This window comes from Apteryx rowi, unplaced genomic scaffold (assembly GCF_003343035.1).
Source record: "Apteryx rowi isolate R43461 unplaced genomic scaffold, aptRow1 scaffold_178, whole genome shotgun sequence".
Classification (NCBI taxonomy): domain Eukaryota; kingdom Metazoa; phylum Chordata; class Aves; order Apterygiformes; family Apterygidae; genus Apteryx; species Apteryx rowi.
In genome coordinates, this window is record NW_020448063.1 from 395,370 (window position 1) to 415,658 (window position 20,289).

A 20,289-nucleotide genomic window follows, 5' to 3' on the forward strand; every position below is an offset into this window, starting at 1 on the left:
TTAAAAACTAAGCTTTATATGTGCACAGATACCTTGCTGATGCATAAGGTAGGTAGCTAGGAGTTTGCTTCTTAGTCTGAGAACACTCAAACTTAGTGAACCTGTTAGGTGCAGAATGGGGAGCTCATGTATACCACAAGCTCTAATACATGTAGACTTGCCTTGCCTTAAATCTGAAGGAATCAATACAGTGTTAAATTTTAGCTTTTAAAATTACTGTTTCAGAGAGCACCAATAACTGGTTCACTGTATTTTGAGTACTGTTACTGATGAATACCTGCAGTAGAAGCAGGAGTGGTAAATCAAGCATTCCATTTCATGTGAAAATCTGAATGCAGTCTGTCCAGCAAGGATCTTACCTGCTTTGTATTTCTGTATTTCAGGTCAAACACAATCAGCAGTCAGTGCATGAAAAATTTTGGAAGATCACTGCTAGGCGGTTACTGTCATACATATATGCCTGATCTAGCGCTGCATGGAATAAATAATGATGAAAAACTTAAACAATGTCTGCTAGCAGACCTACTTCATTCAATGCATGTGAGTTAAAATGCTGTTGTAGATAGGAGTTGTGATATTACTGAGAATCTACAGAAGCACAGTATTTGATGCTTTGAATAGGACCTATTTCTTTCCACTAACCTGTTCTTAAAAGCAGCTCTTGACATGTTTTGTTTCTTGGAAGAGATTGCCCTTTAATTCAGTGTGTGAGAAGCCTGTTCAGACAAGATTCACTTGTTCTTTCATTTATGCCCCCTTACGTTTCTCTTTAAAAGATAAACAGAGGGAAGATTTTCTGCTAGCAGCTTCAAGTTACAAACAAGGAAAAAAAACCTATGAAATCACCTCTCTTTTTCAATCACAATAGCAGATAATTATCTGTATTTCATAAAAATGACCTGCAAATTGTTGGAAGCTTCTAAGTTGTATTGCCACTTAGTGGCATGTGTTGCAAGGGAGATGAGTTTTGTGGAGGCCTAGACTGTACTAGACTAGTAGCGTAAGTGACTGACTACAGAAAGTTGGTGGCTGTAGGTAGGACCTTTGCTATAAGTTTAAACTTAATCTGTGTCCTTACCTTACTTTRAGCATTCAAAGCAATTTATAACTAACCTTTCTCCCTTTCTCTGAAATAACTTTGTGTGCTCTTAATATGCAATTCTAAATATTTAATTGTTTTGTGGTGATCATCAACTGCTTCTGTCTATAGTAATTAAAAATCATCCTGCTGGAATGAGTTCACGTATTGCCCAAAACTGACATGTGTATGTGTGGGGTTTCTTTGTTTTGTTTTTTGTTTTTTAAACATCAAATTGGTCTAATGTGATGCTGTCTCTTCATACATACCTTGCTTTGATTGTGCTTAGTGAAATCCCTCATAAAATGCTTTGTCTGTGAAACACTGATTATACTTTCTCCACCACTGAGTCAGTATAATTATTATTTTCTTTTTGGAAGAAACTTACCTTGGTAGAGAAGCAGGAATGCTATTTGTGAAAAAGAGTAGTGTTTCTTAAGGCCTACTTAAACAAAATAAAATGCTTGGTCAAATTGGCAGATATGAGTTAATGGACCCAATGTTAATGGATGTAAACACTGGTCCTGAAGCTGGTATTCCTGCTTATTTTTGATTGAGATGCCTTGAGTTTTTTACTGGATGAAAACATTTGTTTGGATCACTTCCTTACTCCCTTCCCCAAGCATGAATATGAATAGAACCTTACACTAGTTGTGGAAATGTATACGAAAATGTCACATAATATTTGTATTTTGTATCTATTGCAGCATCCAGTGCTAGATGAGCCCATAGCAGAAGCTGTCTGCATTATTGCAGACACAGATAAATGGAACGTACAGGTAGCTACAAGCCAGAGAAAGGTGATGGACAACATGAAGCTAGGCAAGGATGTCTTGGTGTCTAGTCAAGTATCCGGTTTATTGCAATCTATTTTACAGCTTTACAAACTCAACCTCCCAGCTGACTTTGTAAGTATTTCTTTGCTGAAAACTGAAGCTAATGAAAATTGCTTAGCTGAGGTATCAAATGCAGAGTTTCTTATACTGGATATTTTATTGCTACACCAATAAACTAATACCTGAGACAATTTAAGAGTTAGCACCATATACTTAAAAGAATGCCTGCGACAGTCCATTTACAGACACTGTTTTTAACCTAATTTACATGTAATAAGATCAAGATTCGTCAACTGCTCCAAAATAGATATTCCAGAACTGAAGTTATTTAGGCAATTTTAGCATGGTCCTCATGTTTAGGGTTGTTAAACTTGGCTTACATTATTTTTTTGTTGTATAATTTTCCTCCACTTTTTCTGTTACTGAGGCTTCTATTTACCCCACCCTGTTCTTAGCATACAAATCTCTATCGTTGGCCTCTCTATGCAGCCCCATGCACGGGGTGCCTCTCCTCTCTTCTCCCCAATTGTGTGTGCTTGTGCACATTAACCCTGCTGGCTTCTGTGTATTCCAGACATCCCTGTCCACAGGTGCCGTGTCAGCCTTGCTGACACACTGTCAACATGGTTGCTGGGAGCAGGCTGGAACCTGAAAACACTTGGGGGCCCAGGGTTGCAGCAGGGGTTGTCGCTTCTGTCATAGTGCATTCTCTCCAACCCCACAGCATCCTTTCCTGTCCTCACTAGGAGCAGTATTCTTCAGAGTAAATCAGTAAAGCTTTCTGATTACTGATATTGGGAAGAAAAACAAAATAATCTACAAGTCTAACAGTAAAATTTAATTTTTATACACAATTGTAGCTGGGGTAGGGGAAAGGGTGTCCCCCCCCTCCTGCCAAGAACTCTACCTTGTTCGGTGAACAAAATTGACTTGTTCTTCCATAGACAGCTTTGAGAAACTTGGTTTGTAGGAAGCCTGTGTATTAACTGGAGTTGTAGATGGAAGACAGAGCTGAATGTTAACGTCTGTAAATAGTATCAACTGGCACTGTTCTGAATAAATTTAGTGGTATAGGTAATGGTAAGTTCTTTAAAAGTCAGGTACCGGGCAAAATAAGTGGGTACACTAGCAATGATCTCTACAGATTCCTTGGTGGGTTGAAAAATGTGCGATTTCAGTTAGATTTATATCATAAGGCTTGCACGCAAACACTGACAGTTTGGATATTTCTGAACTGAACAGTTGACTGCAAATGAGATGTTCTTTCCAGTGTTGTCTTGGGGTTTATGTATACAATTTCTGTATTCTTTGCATGGTATGCAGTTTAGGGGGGGGGGAGGGACTGGGTTTGCAGGGGGGATTGTTTCTTGGTGTTTTCATTTTTCATAAAAAGGAACAGTAAAATGACAGTGCTAGTAGTTTATAATTCCCAGTAATCCATGTTAGAGGACAATTCAGTCCTCCTGTTAGGAGATTTTACAGATCTTTGCTTACAGCAACAGAATAGTGGGGAAAGAAGTCAAGTGCTCATCAAGCTCTAGGGGGGGAAGTGTGACTTTTTATCACAGTGATTCTTGTGACTTAAATTATGATAAAGATGAATGTATTAATATAGATCAGAGGTGAGTGTAATGCAGTGTATTTGAAGTTTCCTTTACCAGCCTACCTTTCATGGCATCCACTTACTGTTCAGATCAACAGGTTTTGTTTTCTGTGGTACTACAAAAAACAAAACCCAAATCAAGGCCAACTGGATGAAAGGCAAGTGATATGATCTTTGTGTGGCACTTCAAATTGGTAACCATACTGCAGAAGCTTGTGCAGTATGCTGGAATGAGAAGGAAGTGCAAATGAAAATTGCAACTGCTACATGTCAGCAATCTGTTAAAAGTTTTTACCTGTACCTTTAAACACATTTTGAGCTACCTTTCCTGATATTAAAACTAACTTGGGATTTATTTTTCCCCATTTAGTCATTGAGACAAGTTGCAGAGAAAAGTCAACATCAAGAAAATTTGACTTCATCTCTGGACCTCAAGTAGTATGGACATTTTGAACAAAATTGCCTAACTCACGTACTGAGATCATGAGGAAGACTGTCCTTTGATTCTCAGCTAGCATTCAGTCATTAGCATTCAGGAGAAGCAGATAATCTTATATATTCTCTCTTTTTTAGAGTAATGTAGGATTCCTCCTTATTTGTTACCTCATAACTTAAATAATTCCATAATCCTGTAGCACATGAATAACAAAGTTCTAATATGTTGAACTGCTATTTTGGGAAACCACTGTGTGCCTCCCTGAACTACTGTGGAAGTGTTAATAGGATATTTACATTGGAGGGTTATTTGTAATGAAAAAGATAAAGAATGCTTACCTTTAGGCTAGATTCTGAAGTGTTACAACTATAATAATTTTAGTGAGAACTTGCTTGAAGCAGAAAGATCAAGCTACTCTCAACAAGCTTTTACCTTTCCTCTACTAGTGGCAGCTATCTCATTCTATTCATGCTGTTATGTAGCAGGTTTTTAGAAATGCACGTTTGTCTTCCCTAAGACCTGGTATAAGCTCAGAAAATTGCTAAAAATCTTCATCTTGCTCAAGACCATCAAAAAAAAATACAAGCATGAGTCTTTTTTTCATTATTTTTTTTAACTAGCAAAACTGATTTTGTAGTATCTTATTTCTAATACGTATGGTATTCATTAAACTTGAAAAGTACATTGAATGATGGCCTGAAGCTATTTGCTGCTACTGTTTCTAATTGCTGTCTCCGCCTGCCAGATGATTATATGTTTGATAATGTAAGATTCTGCATGTGCTTCTTGCTTTCATCTCTTGGAGTTTGGAGAGCTGAATTAATTTAACTTTTTTTTGAAGTGGTCATCACTGTGGAAAGAAAGAATATATTAAATTGAATGTACCTTTTGTCCTAGAACAAAATATTTGATTAGACATCTTACCTATTCACCTTGTGCTACCAAAAAAAAAAAAAGAAATTTTCTTTCACAATTTTTCATCAGCTTTGAAGCTAAGGTTTATCTGCTCTCCTGCAGTTTTTGTATGAGAAATTATCCCATACCCTATGACTTCATTTAAAAAAAAAAAAGTATAGTATGCTGCTGTGTTTCTAGCATGCTACTAATGAAAGAAAAGGGAGTGATTAAATCTAGATGCTGTTTGCCAAAAGGTAATAGTTCAAGTAATGTTTCAACAATCTTAAACTAGAAATCCTTAGCACTAGCAATGACAAATGCCTAGAAAGAATCCATAAGCTAGCTTCTCCAGTAAACTAGCAAGCAAAAGAGCTATCATAATATTGCAAATAAGATAACAGTATTTTCCGTTTCTCAAGTTTTAATTCCTTGAATGGCAGTTCCCCAGAGCTAAAAAGATGTCCAATTTTAGGAACTGTTGTTTAAATTACAACTTTCAGAAAAATAGTACCGACTTGTGGCAGACATCTTGATCCAAGTATTCTGGTTTCATTCTTAATAAGACATCTTGAATGTCTTTGGGCCCGACTGAAACTTTTATTTAAGTCAGCAGAAAGACTCTGGCTGATTTAAGTGTGAATTGGATGCATTTTTGACTTGTGCAACAAACTTGCTATCCAGGAAAATAAGAATGCCACAATTCTTTGAAGGGGGGGAGAAGGTGGTATAACTTTGAAGTTGCCAGCCCAAGGGTAGCAGAGTGTCCCTTGCCCTTCTGGATTTTGGAGGAGAGACTTAATTTTAAGATCTTCTAGCTAAGGTAAAAAACAAAATGGTATGTTTATATTTCTGCAATGTTTGCATGTGAATGCTAAATCCATTCTGAGGTTTGTGGTCTGTGTTTACAGTGCATAATGCATCTTGAGGACAGGCTACAAGAGATGTATCTCAAAAGCAAAATGCTTTCAGAATATCTGCGAGGACATACAAGAGTGCATGTAAAAGAACTAGGAATTGTATTGGGGTAAGTGTTGCAGATATCAGTCTTAACGCTTGGCAAGACTTGGGGCATTTATGTTCCTTTTCAGTTTCCAAATACCATCTCATTTCTGTGGGGACTTGCTTCTTACCACGTGTTTAATGCTCCCCTCTTTCATGTGCCTAATAAAGTATAAAAGTGGATTTCACTGAGCCATCTGGAAGTCAGACTTGAGACATTTACAGTTCAGCAGCAAGAACAAATCACTTGTAATTCTTAAATTTTCAGAATGAAAAGGAATTTTTTTGTTTTGCACAAGATTTTTAAAAAGTTTGGGTCATTCTGAGGTCATCCACATAGTCACACATTCATTTTCTCTCTCTCTTTTATTTTTATTTATTTATATATATATATAATTTTATATAATTATATATATACATACACATACACGCATATACATATAAACAAATTATGGTTAATGAAAATTTTGTCCCAACAAATATTTTGGGGTTTTGGGAAAGTTAGGTGGTGGAGTTGTATCTTGGAGGAAGAGGGGATCTCTAAAAGCAGGTGTAGAAAAATAAATAGGTGCCCTGTTCAGCTGCTGTCCTCCAATAATAGTGCTTGACTGACACATAAGCTTTATAGATGCACCTGCTGACCAGCAGGAGGAGGGACGGGGGGGGGGGGGTGAATATACATTCCCCAAAGATGGTATTTAGCATCGTAGGTACAACTTAATATATCTTTATCCAGACTGCTTAAGATTTCATACTGAGAAAGATGGCAGTAAGAAGTGAAATCCTGAAATAAACACTTTTCTCAGGGTATATGTGTTTATATATATATATATATATATATACATATACATATACACACACACGCACACATACATGTATATAGATAGATATCTGTCTCCTGATCTCTGAGCAGCATTACAGTGGAAATGATTTGAACTGAGCATTGCATTTGGGAAATATTCCTGCTGCTGTTTTGATTGCATAATAATTAATAATTCCAGGTTTTGGTTATTCTTGGTAAGAAGGTGCTACCATGTGAGGAACTGCATTGTATTTAAAACACAAAATGCACAGTCTTCCATAAGTTGATGGTTGGTACTTACAAGGTACTTTTTTAGACCAGGCTTACTGATGCCTACTGACTGGTAAGACTGTAAACTAAGGCTTATGGATTAGTGAATAAATTAAAGCATAAAGATTATATGCCACAGAAAGATTGTATTCCACAGAATGTAATGCTGCTATCTTTTCACTTAAAGGTAGCATAGTTTGTTTTTAAACATTACCACCTACCTTTACTGGTGGTATGTTATGAATAATGATAAAAAATAATAGTAAACAAACTCACTTGCAGCAAGACACTTCCAGTTTCTTTAATATGGATGAAGAATACCCTCTTGTGTTTCTCTTCTCTATGAAAGGTGACTGTATATTTCAAAGTTTGTCTCTCTCTCCTTTTTAATTTCTAGGATTGAATCCAATGACTTGCCTCTGTTGGCTGCTATAGCAAGTACTCATTCCCCATATGTTGCTCAAATACTCTTATAAATTAAAATCTCAGGATAGTCATTCCCTTAAAGTAAAGAATATGGGAATCTTGAATGAAGAACAGAGGTGCCAAACACTGGTAAAGGGGAACAGTGAGGAAAGGTGATGACTGTACATTCTACCACCTTCTGATTCTGATTTCAGCTGGATGTTTTATCGGAGGACTTCAGTTTACATAATGTAAAAGGCATTCAGGTTTTTCTAACAATCTCACTTCTGACAAATCAAGAAGGTGACTGCATCCTTGCATTTTTTATTATTATTCAAAGGACAAAAGTTAACACTATGGCAGACCATGAGCTGCCATCAGAAACGCTGCTCAAAACCATGAAGTAACAGTTAAAAGAACAAATGGGATAGAATGGATTTCATATACTGCACTTGTGAGTGTGGTGTTGTGTATGTTTGTTTGTTGGGGAGGAGAAGCTGTAAACTATGTATATAGCATTCCTATACCCAAGTGTATTAGATGGAACATGATTTTTTTGCAGAGTTTAAGCATGACATTGTATAGTAGAAGTGACCAGCTCAGAACAAGGAACCTGGATTCAGCAGCCAAATATGTGGGAAGGGAGGCGTGCATGAGGTGGTGTGATATTTTTTTTTTTTTTTTTTCTTATGGACAAGAGATTAAGAGAACTGTGGCTGCTTTTGTTTTACTGAGGAGGAATTCAAATGAGCTCTGGCTAGGAGTAGTACCACCCCAAAAATGGAATGAACTTCTGAGATGGGGATTTTGTGGGAAAGCCTTATGGAATTTCTGCTACAAGTTTACATTTGTTGCTGATGCAACTTTGATAACTCTTTTGAGTTTCTGTATGACTCTAGTCCTGGGAATAATTAAACCTGTCTTGGTGTTGTCAGGTATTACTATCTCTGAGGAGTCTGAATTCGACAAACTTATGGATGGTATCAATGCTATTATTTTCTGTGTGTGCGTACATGCACATACACCAAGCAATCGGCATAAACTCAAGACAATCTGACCAAAAAAAAAAGAAAACCCCACCAAATCTTTAGTCAGAAATATTGCTTTTTTTCTAGCTACTATTTGGTCACTTCACAAATAAAATGAAGGGGGCAAACCTCAGTATTACTATAAATGTTTGCAATTACCCTCTCTGATTCTACAGAATTCTCAAACTATCATCCTGGTGCCTTTCCTTAATAGAGTAATTGCTTTGAGACCAGAAACTACTTCTCCACTAGCTGATATTGGCCTTCTATGTTTCTAGAAAGCAAAATAAAATTTTGTATTTTACTGTTTTCATGTGGTTGATAACATGAATGTAAAAAATACTTTTTTGCATAAAGTATTGTTAAGCTGGATATGAAACTATTTATGGACCAGACTAAGGAAAGAACAAAGGATCAAAACAAATATTCTCAAAGAAAAGGAGAAATAAACGCTGGACCCTTCTGTTATGAGCCAGCGCAGAGTATGAACGATGTCTGACATTGACAGCTTGCTAGAAAACTGCTAGCAAAGCAATTGCTTGGAAGTAGTGAGTCCTAGTAGGAAACTCCTGGTCACCAGTTGTGGCTTCTCCCTGGTGGTGATTTTTAGTGTTAAAGGGACACACTTTTAAAAGTGTTTTTATTTCATACTACCTTGATGTTTGGACTTTTCTACAGTAAACTTTCAATGATTTGAAACAATGAAATGTGCATACTGTGAGTTGTTTAAATGTGGTGGGGGTGGGGGGTCTCGATTAACCTTGTGTTGCTTTCTGAGGGGAATAGGGAGACGGACCTGTTGTGAAGAGGGGTTGTTTCTAAGTGGAGGGATACTTAATATTCTGACACAGTGCTTCTAAAGCTGTTCCTTATGTGCTGGATTTCTAATCTAACATTCCAGATGCTTCTTTTAATATTGCTTTTTCATACACTTGTTATGCCTGGTATTCTGCCTCCAAAGGCTAAAATCTTTCTATGGATCAGGTTTTCTCCTACTGCTTATAGCTGAGCAATTTTTTTTCATATCTTTGGTCTGTGAATCCTTCGCTCTATCTGCCGGAAAGCAAACTTACCTCTGCACCTAGCTGTTAGCAGATATCGGTCTGTATTGCACAAGGTTAAGACAAAGGAGGAACCATGCAGCAAGTGACACATTCCTAAACTGTCCCCGTAAAGGAGTGAGTGCATGAGCGTGTGTGTGTGTGCGTGCACATATGCAGGACTAGGAAACCACTTCCCTGCGTGTATATAGAAATTTTCCACGTAGTTTCTTATTTCATGTTACTCCTAAATAGTAGCCAAGTATTAAGAGTCAATTCCAGTTTGCTTAAAGTAATAGCTGGGTTTCAGTCTGAACTGACTTGGACAAGTTCTTCAAAGAAATACGTGCAGAAACACTTTTGCTATCATAGAGTGTGCTCATGAGGTCAAAGGTCAGCTAAGGTTCAGTGGTTTTCAAGACTGCTACTGTGATCAGTAACACCTGAGTTCACTACTTAAACTATAAAAATCTCCCTTTTGGCAAGATTTTAAATTAATCTAGGGAGAGGCATGTGAGTTGATGGTCAAAAGCACTTGGATTTTCTTCAGCCCAGGCTAAAACTTTATAGTTCTTGCTGCTTTCTGTAATGTTTTGCTGCTCTTCAGAAATTACATGATGATCTGCTTGCAGTTTTAGTTTTGGGGGGTGGGGGGGATTCAGAATTAAAGTTGATTACTTTTAAAAGGCTTTAGCCTAAGGAAGCTTAAGTAAATATTTTCCCCTCCACAAAATATACTACCTCAGTTGACAGGATACCACCTTCCAGGGCTTTTTTGACTCTAAGTYTTTAACTTGTTTTTGGTAGCATCTTGCTGTTTATGTAAATTAGTGTAGCATGACAGAGCAGTAAGTATTTACAAATGTTGTGTTAGTCATCTTTAAGGCATGTTTCTGTTTTTATTTTAATAGAATGAAAAGTGATATGAATGTACCAAGCTGTTTAAAATTGATAATGTAGCTTAATTTTCAAATATTCCAAAGTTGGGTTTTTATCAGTATTATGTAGGTTTTTYCTAAACTTAAATACCTACTTGCTTGTTTAAGTGGGAGTGAACAGTCTTTCTAAAATCCCACATAAATGCAGTTTACACAGTGCAATTTAAAGGATGTATTCTTTTTTTGAGGCAAAAGTAAACATTCATGGATGGGGGGTATAAATGGAAACCGCTACATTGTAATATTTAAATGAACTGTCTTTAACCTAAAACAATATTAAGATCTAAACTTTTTAATTTAATTAGGGCACTTTCCAGACAAATGAATAGAACTTTCTTCTACCAAAAAAAAATATATATATATTCATTAATTCTATAATTCATACTACAGATCAGTCTTCCCCACTGCCTGCTCTACTCTGAAACTCAAAATCTCTTCTCAGCACACCAAACTCTTATGCAAATTTTATGCAAAATGGTCACTTGTCCCTGAAGATAATTTCAAATTCATTTGAAAGAACCCAGATCAAAATAGAGTTTAAACTGCTGAATAAACTCTAGATGCTTTTCTGAAATTAAGTGGGCTAAATTGACATACTTAACAGGTTATCCATAGTAGAAAATGTGTGTTGCTATTGCATGTTTGGAGAGCATAGACTTTTTTTAGGACTGATTGAATACCAATGTCAAACTACATGTGTTTTTTTCTTTTCTTATAGTTGTTTATGTACATTATCATTTTGGTCTATTTCTTTGCGGCATTTGGTGCAATAAACTTTCTGAAATGAATATAAATGGTATTTGGTATCTTTTTTAAAATTTCCATCCAAAAAAGCTGTTCTTGTTGATGTAGATGCGATCTAACACTTAATGCACAGACATCCGGCTAACCTGTTACTGGAGTAAGTGACAGTTGCAAGAAATGTGTAACGGGAAGGCTTCACAAGATTTTGGAGCTTAATTGAACACTATTCAAATCTTCGGGAGCCTTACCCACTTACACGTATAAACAAAACTCCTAGATGAAAACTAAGCTGCAGAGAGTAGTGAAAAGGGGAAGATGCTGACTGTTGGATTAGGTCCTGCGGAGGTTCCACACACCTGTGTGGCTGGTGCTTAGCTCAAATGCAAATGAAAACAGCTATCAGAAAAATGTGTCGCTATGGCATGCAACTAGTTGCTGTGCAACTCTCCATGACCTGAATTTCAGTTTAGTATTCTAGATCAGAAAAGCTGAGTTCATATTGTGAATACGTACAATGCCCATCTGACTTCCCATTTCTGAAATCTGCTCTGTTTAAAACTGTCAGTCCGAGTATTACCCAGAAGGCAATGAGCAGCTCAAAACAATGGAAGCTTAGGATCTGCATAGCACTTTAAAACTGTTATTGGGTTAGGCTCTGAAGCTTAGTGGAAAGTCCTTATTTACAAAATAAAAGGAGAGGATTAGCTGTAATTATCCTGAACATCTGTGAACAGGTCTTGAGGTATGGTCTGATTTGTTGTGTGTAAGCACTTGTTACCTGTAGACTGAACTTTCTAAGGTTTGCTTGTTGGTCAGGCTAACAAGGACCACAAATGAAACAAAGGCCCAGGAGCTTTGGCATCAAGGACTTTTCACAGCTCTCTGAATGCAGCTTTTGGCTTTCTGGTCTGGCTGCAGTAACTATCTACTTGGAGCATTTGAAAATTTCTCATGCTCAAGGATACTGAATTCTTGCATGCACACACTTGAGATAAGGAGAAACTTGTCTGCTGTGCTATCTACTGTGATGCCTGTGTAGTTTGTTCTCCAGTTAATACCTTTGCATAAATGATGACCTGTCTTAGAGAGTACGTAAATTTGGTGTTCATGACAATGAAGGTTTTCTAGTGTGAAAGTTATGTTGAAATGGTGGTGTTGTAACCTCAGTCCAGCTCTCTTGTTCTTGTCAAATGGTGCGACTGCCTCTCGCTAAGTCTGTATTTTCACGAGATGGCTTGAAACAATTCAGCAGCTCTCCCCTGATGAAAGAGGAAGACTCTGTTTCCCCTGTTCCAGCTTTCTTCTTGTCAGAATAGCTGTACCTCCCAGTTGCTTATGCTGCAGCTTGCTCTGGACCCCTCATAAGCAGGTGCAGCTTGTTTGCAGAAAAAAAAAGGATGTTGATGACAGTGCTGGGTTAAGAAGGTGAATTTCGCTCTAGTAAGTGCTGCTGTARCACAAGGGAAGAGATAGGGCTCCATAGCTAGAAACAGGAGAGAAAGTGAGATTAYTCCAACCCCCCTATGTCTTTGATACCTGTGGGCTGTTGGATTAGCTCAACTGTTAGTTCCATGCAGCAACCAGTGCTTCCACTAGAGGTTTGAAAGATTACACGCAGTTCCTCTGCTGTGATGCTACTTCAAAAAATATATATATATATTGCAGTTAAGCTATTGATCATATCCACTGCTTTTGTTTTTTTCTAAAGGATACTTATTAGTATAAATTCTGTAAGATTACTATGTGCACTGTCTGGCAGGTTAGCAAGAGGCAGATGCACAGACTGGCTGGTGTAAAATGGCCAGACATTGGGAGAGGGTGGAGATTTCTATTAATAAATATTTATGTGGTATGTGTGAGACTGCCAAGAAGCTTTAAAACTGACAACTGCAAAACAGCAAATATTATCTATGTTTGAAAAACTCTGGAACTCGGATGGTGAATAACTGATTTAGCCCCCTTTTCCTCTTTAAATAAATGACAATTAGAATCACAGAACTGGGGGAGATTCTCCTTATATATAACAAGGAGSTCAAGGCTACAACAGACATAAGTGAACATGAACACAATTACAGAGTAACCAAGTCTTGTGCCAACATTCTGCCACAGTCTTCCCTCTCCTCTTCTTACTGAATGGAAAAAGAGACCTATAATACAGTGAAGTCAGTCTAATAATCATCTATGCATTATATTCATTTTCTGGGTGTATATATACAACTGAAGAAAGTGCAACCAAAAATATGAAACAGGACTTTAGACCTAAAGGATATGCAGCTGAGTGATAAACCATGAGACTTTGACCTATAAGGCCTCTGGTCCCATATAAAATTAGCTTAAGTGGCCACATGCTAGTGATCCACATGCTGGAAAACTACCCCTATAATAGTTGCAGTCAGTTGTCTGTTTGGCACAATCCCAAAGCTCAAACAGTCTAAGAAGTACAAATAGAGTTGCATCTTGTCCAGAAATCCTAAAGGTCAATACAAGGCCAAAGGGCTTAGGAGTGACAGTGAAGCATTTAAAAATAAATATAATCTCATAAACTGGATTTCTTCTGTTTAGAGTTGTAGAGATCCCATAGTGATCTGGCAAAATGGTATTTGATGGAGAACAAACCCCTGTGAGGAGGGAGTTTCCCACTAAGAAAGCAAGCTCCTGCTCTTACAGAAGAACTGTTTGCAGATGCAGAAATATGAATTGATAACTATTGTCTGTTTGAGGTCTTCCCACAGAGTGGTGGTTCTGTCTGATAAGAGTGCTATGGAGTCAAGTACTGGGATGTCTAGCTCACAAAAATGGTTTCCCTTCTTGTGGAGTGAATTCCAATTCTGTCTATAACCATTTCATTCCAAATATGCTTTTTTCCAGTTAACAGTACTTTACTGCCTCATCTCTTGTTCTCTAGGAAAAACAAACCTGAAGGGTTTCCCCGCTCTTTTCTTCTGTTCATCACTGGCACACAAGTAATGTTTTCATGTTTCTTTTTCTACAGTATCATTCCACTTTAAGTTCTGAACAGACCCTGATAGTCTTTAGATGGAACAGTCTCCTGAAATTGTTCACCTCAGCTTTGAAAAATATAGTAGTTTTGAATTAAGCATTTTTTGTTGAACTGTTTGTGATTCCCTAGAATGTGCAACTTTTTCCATGTTAAAACATGGCCCCACCATAAGTAATGTGAAATTAAGAAACATGCACCGTGTTTTTGATCAGATAAATGGTTCTTCCCTTTTGCAAGTGATTGGCTAACATAAGGTACTACAGCCTTGGTGCGAACTTTTTAATTCTTCAGGTTTGCTTCTGATAGAGAAAATATCTTAACTTTTAATTTGGGAAGCACAGGTGTCTGTGACAAGTGACTATCCTGAATCATTGCAGCCCTTGTGCTCGGTGGGTGTTCATAGCTGGTCAAATTCCAGGCAAGCCTAGCCCTTGCGTTGTGGCCTTGTTGTTCAAGAACGGAGGGAGCAGGCTGCCTACCATGAAAATAAAACAAAAGTGGAATTAGCTCCAACAAAAAGCCAACTTTTTCCTTTGGCCCACTGTTTACAGTAATGACATTGCAATATCCTACAGGATTTTCATGTCTAGCGTGAAATGGTGACTAAATCTGAAGACTTGTTGAGCAGGGTCTTCTGCATGCTTACCTGATGCCTTCTGTCATTCCCAAAGTGAATGAGGAATTGACCTATGTCAGCTTGGTACAATAAGGGATGTAACTTAGACACTAAAGCTTCAAGTGAATTTGTCAAGCCTCTGGTATTTAAACCATATGTATTAGGCCTAACTATGGTTACACCTCTTAAGGTACATAGCCTTCTCTGGTTTTCCACATCCCATTTCCTTCCCACAGGAATGCTGTAGTCTCTCCTGTTGCTTAGTAAACTCTAAAAGCAGAAGATGCAAAGCCAATTTGCAATGTTGCTACATAAATTATGAACATTGTAGGTAATTCATTAGGTAGTGGGAGTGGCTGGAGGAATAATTGTGCATTATCATATGCTTGATTTAAATTAGCTCTGAAGAAGACCTGGTGGCTTCTCAGACAAATGTGCTTAAGCACACTCTTGATAGATAAGGAAGCTGGCAATTCAAGAATGCTATTGTCATCTTCAAAAGGCTTCCTGTCCTGAGCCTCATGATGTTTAAACTACACTGCTGCTACATAGCTAATCTAACTAGTTAATCTGTGGTATCCTACTAAACTTTAGAGGAAAAACTGGCTTACGCATACTTTGCTTTTTAAAAAGATCTATTTTCTCTGACTTTTGTTCTAAACATATGAAGTTTTTTCCGTATATCTATTTTGTCACTGGTAACCGCTCTGCCAGCCCCAGAGAAAGCTGATCTGGACTTTGCAATTGTTGCTGAGGAGACTTCAAATCTTGGTCTGGTCTGAGAGTAAGAACTGTGATACCAGCCCAGGAGACAAACTGCTTGAAACAGGAGTCCCTAGAAGTAGCTGCCTTGAAGAACCCAAGTGACAAACTACACGAAGCCTAGTTGCTTAGCATCGCTAAGTGTCACTGTTTCCCTAACAAAATGGGACTGTGCTAAAATACATGAAACTTCAGTTTTGCACACAGATGAGCTTGTTAGCTGTCTGGGGTGAAAACTCTGGCAGCATCAGACTACATTTTGCTTTGTATCACTTCAGAGAGCTTGATGATGGTTAACTGCCGTGATGTAAGCCATTGCTCTTTTTTTGTAAGCTGGGTTACATGTAGTTCAGGTTGAAACATGGCTGAACTTTATAGAGAGGACTCACCTCAGTCAGAGGCAGCTTTACATGCTCTGCAGGGAAGTAGAGCAGAGAGCACAGCCTGTACACTGCTTATCAGCGTAGTATGGCACCATGTGGCAATACTAAAATCACCTCTGGAATCACTATACCTGCCTCTAGTTGCTCTGTAATGTATTATCCTAATCTCAATACCATTCTGAGTTAACCACACTGATTAAACCATTCCTAATTCTGGATTAAGTTTGACTGGTGGCAGGTCAGGAATTTCAGCCCTGTGTCTGTGGCTCAACATAAAAGAATCTTCTGTTTTCCTCAACCTTGTGGTAATTAATACAGTTGGTTACAGAAAGATGAACTGATTGTCCAAAGGTATGTGGGAAGGCTGTGGCAAAGATTAGTACCTGATCTCCTGAGTCCTAAGGTATAAATGCATTCATGACTGGACTACTGGACAAGCTGTGCTGATTTAAAAAAACAACAACAAAACCCCCACAACAAAAAAACAACAACAAAACCCCTTTTCCCTTCCCCATAATTCCTTTAAGAGTCAGAGAAATTGTATCTGGCATCCAGGCATCTGCCTCCCTTTTGGGAAAGGGAAAAAGAAAAAGAATACTCCTTCATTCTTATATACTGCCTCTATTGCTTATTATAGGCACAACTGTAATTGTACACAAGGGTAGAGATTTAGCTAAAAGCATTTACCAGATGGATGGTGCCAAGGAAATGTATCTTGGTTTCCAAACACCTGCTTCTTTATTTTTTGCTGGGGATTCATTGATGATGTGGAAAATAACTCAGGACAAGCTGCTGTACAACACCGAGTGAGAAATAGCAAGAGTAGGCAAACACTCAAGGAAGAGAAGCGCTAATTTTCAGGAAAATAAAAGCAGAAGTGAAAGAGGTCTGAATGGGTTTCTTGTTTAAGGCGGTGGGAAGGTGTTACAGGCAAGCATGTGGGGCATACAAGGTGTTAATTTAGTGCTCCCCAGAAACAGCTTTTATACCTGCATGTCAATGTGTGAAAGCTAGTACATTTGTAATAAACGTTCTGCTGTGGCAATGCAGACCAATTCCTCTTAGTACAGAAAATGATATAACATTGTTTTGCACTGAACCATGTGTGTGATCTGAAATAGTGTGACTGGTGTAATGGCTTTAAACCATGTGAAAGGGTAGGAAGTTTAAGAATGAGCAAAAAAAAAGTAAAATTATGGGTTGTAAATCCCACTGCTCTGTTGCAATGTCTGTTATGAGTTCCTGATTCAATCTTGGTGCTATTTATTTTAATCCATAAGGTAGGAATTGGAAGATCAAAAGCATCCATGACTAGACAAAACATGACTGTCATTCTCTAAGGGGATAAGTTGCCATGGCAATCCTGGCAGTTGTTCTTAGAGTTGGTTGATTTTTGGCCAGCTGCTGGGTATCTGAAGATGATGGGTCTCCTTGGGAATAAGGTGCCTTTTGGATAATTAGACAAACATATAGGCTGTGTATTAGAACAAAGGATTTAAATGATTTCTTTATGCTGCTTGAGATTAAATAGTGCTTTTGTTGCAAGATAACTGGTTGAGATGCACCACAGGTTTCTGAAGAGAAGAACTGTAGGTGCCAAACCCAGCTGGAGTCTGGGGTTTTCCCACATGCCTTTTAACTAGGGCTGTTCCCAGAGGGGAAGAAATGCAAGGTTCAACAACAAAAGAAAGAAAAGGGCAGGTCCTTGCTATGGGAAGGGACACTGGGTGAAAAGACTTTTTTTTTTTTTTTTTTTTTTTTTATCTTTTTGTTCATTGAATTAGATTTCAGTGAGCTTAGGTCTCTGAACTCATCCTCTAGGTGCGTGAGTGCTACTGCCAGTGCGAGGGAAGCAGCTGCACCAAGTGAAGAGAACAGCAGGTCTGCCCTTTTTAGCATAGCCCCCTTAAAGCAGCCATGAAACTATAGTCCTGGGCAGTGGTTTCACAACAGCTAGGCCAATTGACAGCTGCTCACTCTTGTTTGCTGGTGGAAATCTACCCTTATGTGCCTTCTTGAAGTGGGGTCAGGTGAGAGCTACTACTGATGCCTTGGAAAATCCTCACCCAGGTGTTGAGGATGAGAGGGAGAAGCACAGCTCCCCTTTCCAGCATCACCTCCCCATTATCTCAGCTCAGCTGTAACATGAAAGCCACATGCTCAAGGACTAGCAGTAACTGAGCTACAGCTGGCTATAACACAGAAAAGCATGTTTTGTGTGGGACTGATGCCAATTTAATTCTCCTTTTTCCCCAGCCACAGTTACTGTAAAACAGTGGGTTTCAGATTGCTTTCCTAGCTCTAGATTGGCATCAAATCGCTCAGCTTTGCAGACCCTATACACCTCAGGGTATGCCGTATCGGACCTGGTTGTTATTCCACAGGAGACTGAGGTAACCTATTAAAATGTGTCTTAATTGTTTCCTTCCTAGGCTGTTATCACCACTGAATCCYCTGTGAGGGTAGCTGTCATTATTTCTAACCTTAATGACATTCTAATAATATGAGTAACTTTTGGGAAAGCGATGTAAAGTTGTACGTGTTCATTCTGTTTCCAATTTGTGGTTCTGCTTCCTCATCGTTACAGAAGTTACACAGAGATGTGGGGTTTCAGGTGGAGGTGAATAAGTGAGAGCCAGCAATCCAGCTGAGTATCTTCCACAGCTGTAAAAACTGTAGAAGAGCATCCTATAGCTCTGTTTTCTTCAGGAGTGGAGTGAGTGAGTTATGACTATGTTTGTTAGTGCTCTGAGCACAGGCAAAGGAAGCTGCTAATAAATTAGGTGCGGTAGCAGCAGCTGCAAAATTGCTGTCCTCCTGGCTGGCTGGGGAAAGGCAAACTCATCAGAGAATTAAGAAGAGGTACTAATCATACTTCACACTCAGAAAGCAGCTTCATAGGAATGAGAAGGGAGAGAGAGCCATATAAAAGGCTTTCTGACTTCTTTTGGAGCTACAGCTGTTGTTCTTCAGGCTGAATATTCTTCCATGAGATGAAATGCCCCCACTCAGCTCCTTCAAATAGGATCAAAGGGGTCAGCTGGAAAAATCCATCAAGAGATGGAGCAATTGTGAGGAGAAGGCACAGGCTTTGAGCAGTGACTGCTGGGAAGCCAAGGTCAAATAATGCCTGAATAACTGAGAGTTCACCCAGAAGTTCAAAACTCTTAAATAGGACCCTAACAATCATGACTGCGTAAAAGACAGAGTCCACTTCTTTAATTAAACTCCTGTCCAGAAAGGTGACTGTATGCTGCCAGCCGGCAGAGCACGAGAAAATGTTGGCTTCCTCTTTCAAAGCTTTTTGCTCATGCGGGGTCAAAACTCCACACCAGGCATCGTATAAACACTCAGTAAGAGAAYTGATACCCCAAAGCACTAATAATCCTAAAAATATATATATTTGGACTGTGCTGTGTTCGACATACGGGTGTCCCACTGGAACTGGGGCTCAGTCATTTCATTAATCTAGCCAAAATTTTATTAAAATTATGATCTTTTAATTTTTTTTTCAAACTTGTACTTCCGTGTAATCTGACTGAACTTCAGTTATTTTGGTCACGTGTCCCTCCAGTTAAGGGGTTGTGACCGCTAGCACTATTTGTACTTCTTGCAATGTATTATTTTAGCTATACATGAAGTGCAACGGATCTTAAGTTTCTGTAGTATGTTTTATCTAGCTTCCATTGCCCAAGTTAACTGAAAGCTATTAAAAACTATAGTTTTAGGACCAGCTATTACAGAAATAAAACTACTTTCTGTCCTTCACTCTTGCGAGCACCTATGCTTGCTAATGCAGGGTAAAATTCCATTTAAAATCATCTGTAAATGTGGAAATATGACTAACTGAAGATTTGAAAACTGAAACTTTTAAATGGAAAGCTCTTACCAGTACTTCAAACTGCATGCAACTAAACAAGACTTGCTTCTAGAAGGACAGGTTTATAAAACCATTTCTTTGGAACTGATGCAGGAGGCTAAGTATATTAATATTGTTCTGCACAAGCAGGAATTAGATACTTTATTTTCCTCTTAAAGGTGCAGTAGCCAAATGCAAACAGCTGAAAGACCTGGAGAATTAAAACAAGTATTTTCGCTCTATTTTTAGAGTCCTTGAATTTAACCTTAAGATTAGTTTTCTATGTATTTTTTCACTCCAGAAGTCATGAGCAAAACTTGACCCCACGATCTCCAAAATCAAGGATGGACTACTTCTAAATCATCATTATTAGGAACTGATGCACAGTCACAGCCTCTATGTCCCTTAACATATCATTTCCTACTGCGTGCTATGCAGATATCTGTGGGACTGCAGCAGGATTCTGGGCTTTGGGGTCTTTCCCTTGAAGATCTAAAAGCAGACCATGGTCTCCAGGCTACAGGCACTATGACCTGTCATAACGGTACCCATGTTTGTTTTCTCTGTCTAAGCCCCCAGATGAACCCCTGTC

At 38.4% G+C, this 20,289-nt stretch overlaps 1 protein-coding gene across 3 annotated transcripts in view; it reads left to right on the forward strand.

The window, feature by feature from the left end:
• Nucleotides 1-11,114, forward strand: part of FNIP2 (folliculin interacting protein 2) — a 54,300-nt gene extending 43,186 nt beyond the window's left edge. For 2 of the 3 annotated variants that reach the window (XM_026061236.1, XM_026061237.1), the window contains 4 exons: nucleotides 384-540; nucleotides 1,786-1,986; nucleotides 5,759-5,874; nucleotides 7,319-11,114. In XM_026061236.1, the coding sequence (XP_025917021.1) occupies nucleotides 384-540; nucleotides 1,786-1,986; nucleotides 5,759-5,874; nucleotides 7,319-7,397 (553 nt within the window). In that variant the 3' untranslated portion in view covers nucleotides 7,398-11,114. Of the gene's footprint in view, nucleotides 1-383; nucleotides 541-1,785; nucleotides 1,987-3,887; nucleotides 5,671-5,758; nucleotides 5,875-7,318 lie in introns of those variants that run through there. The other variant, XR_003252743.1, reaches the window with a different exon arrangement.
• The last annotated feature ends 9,175 nt before the right edge of the window (nucleotides 11,115-20,289 follow it).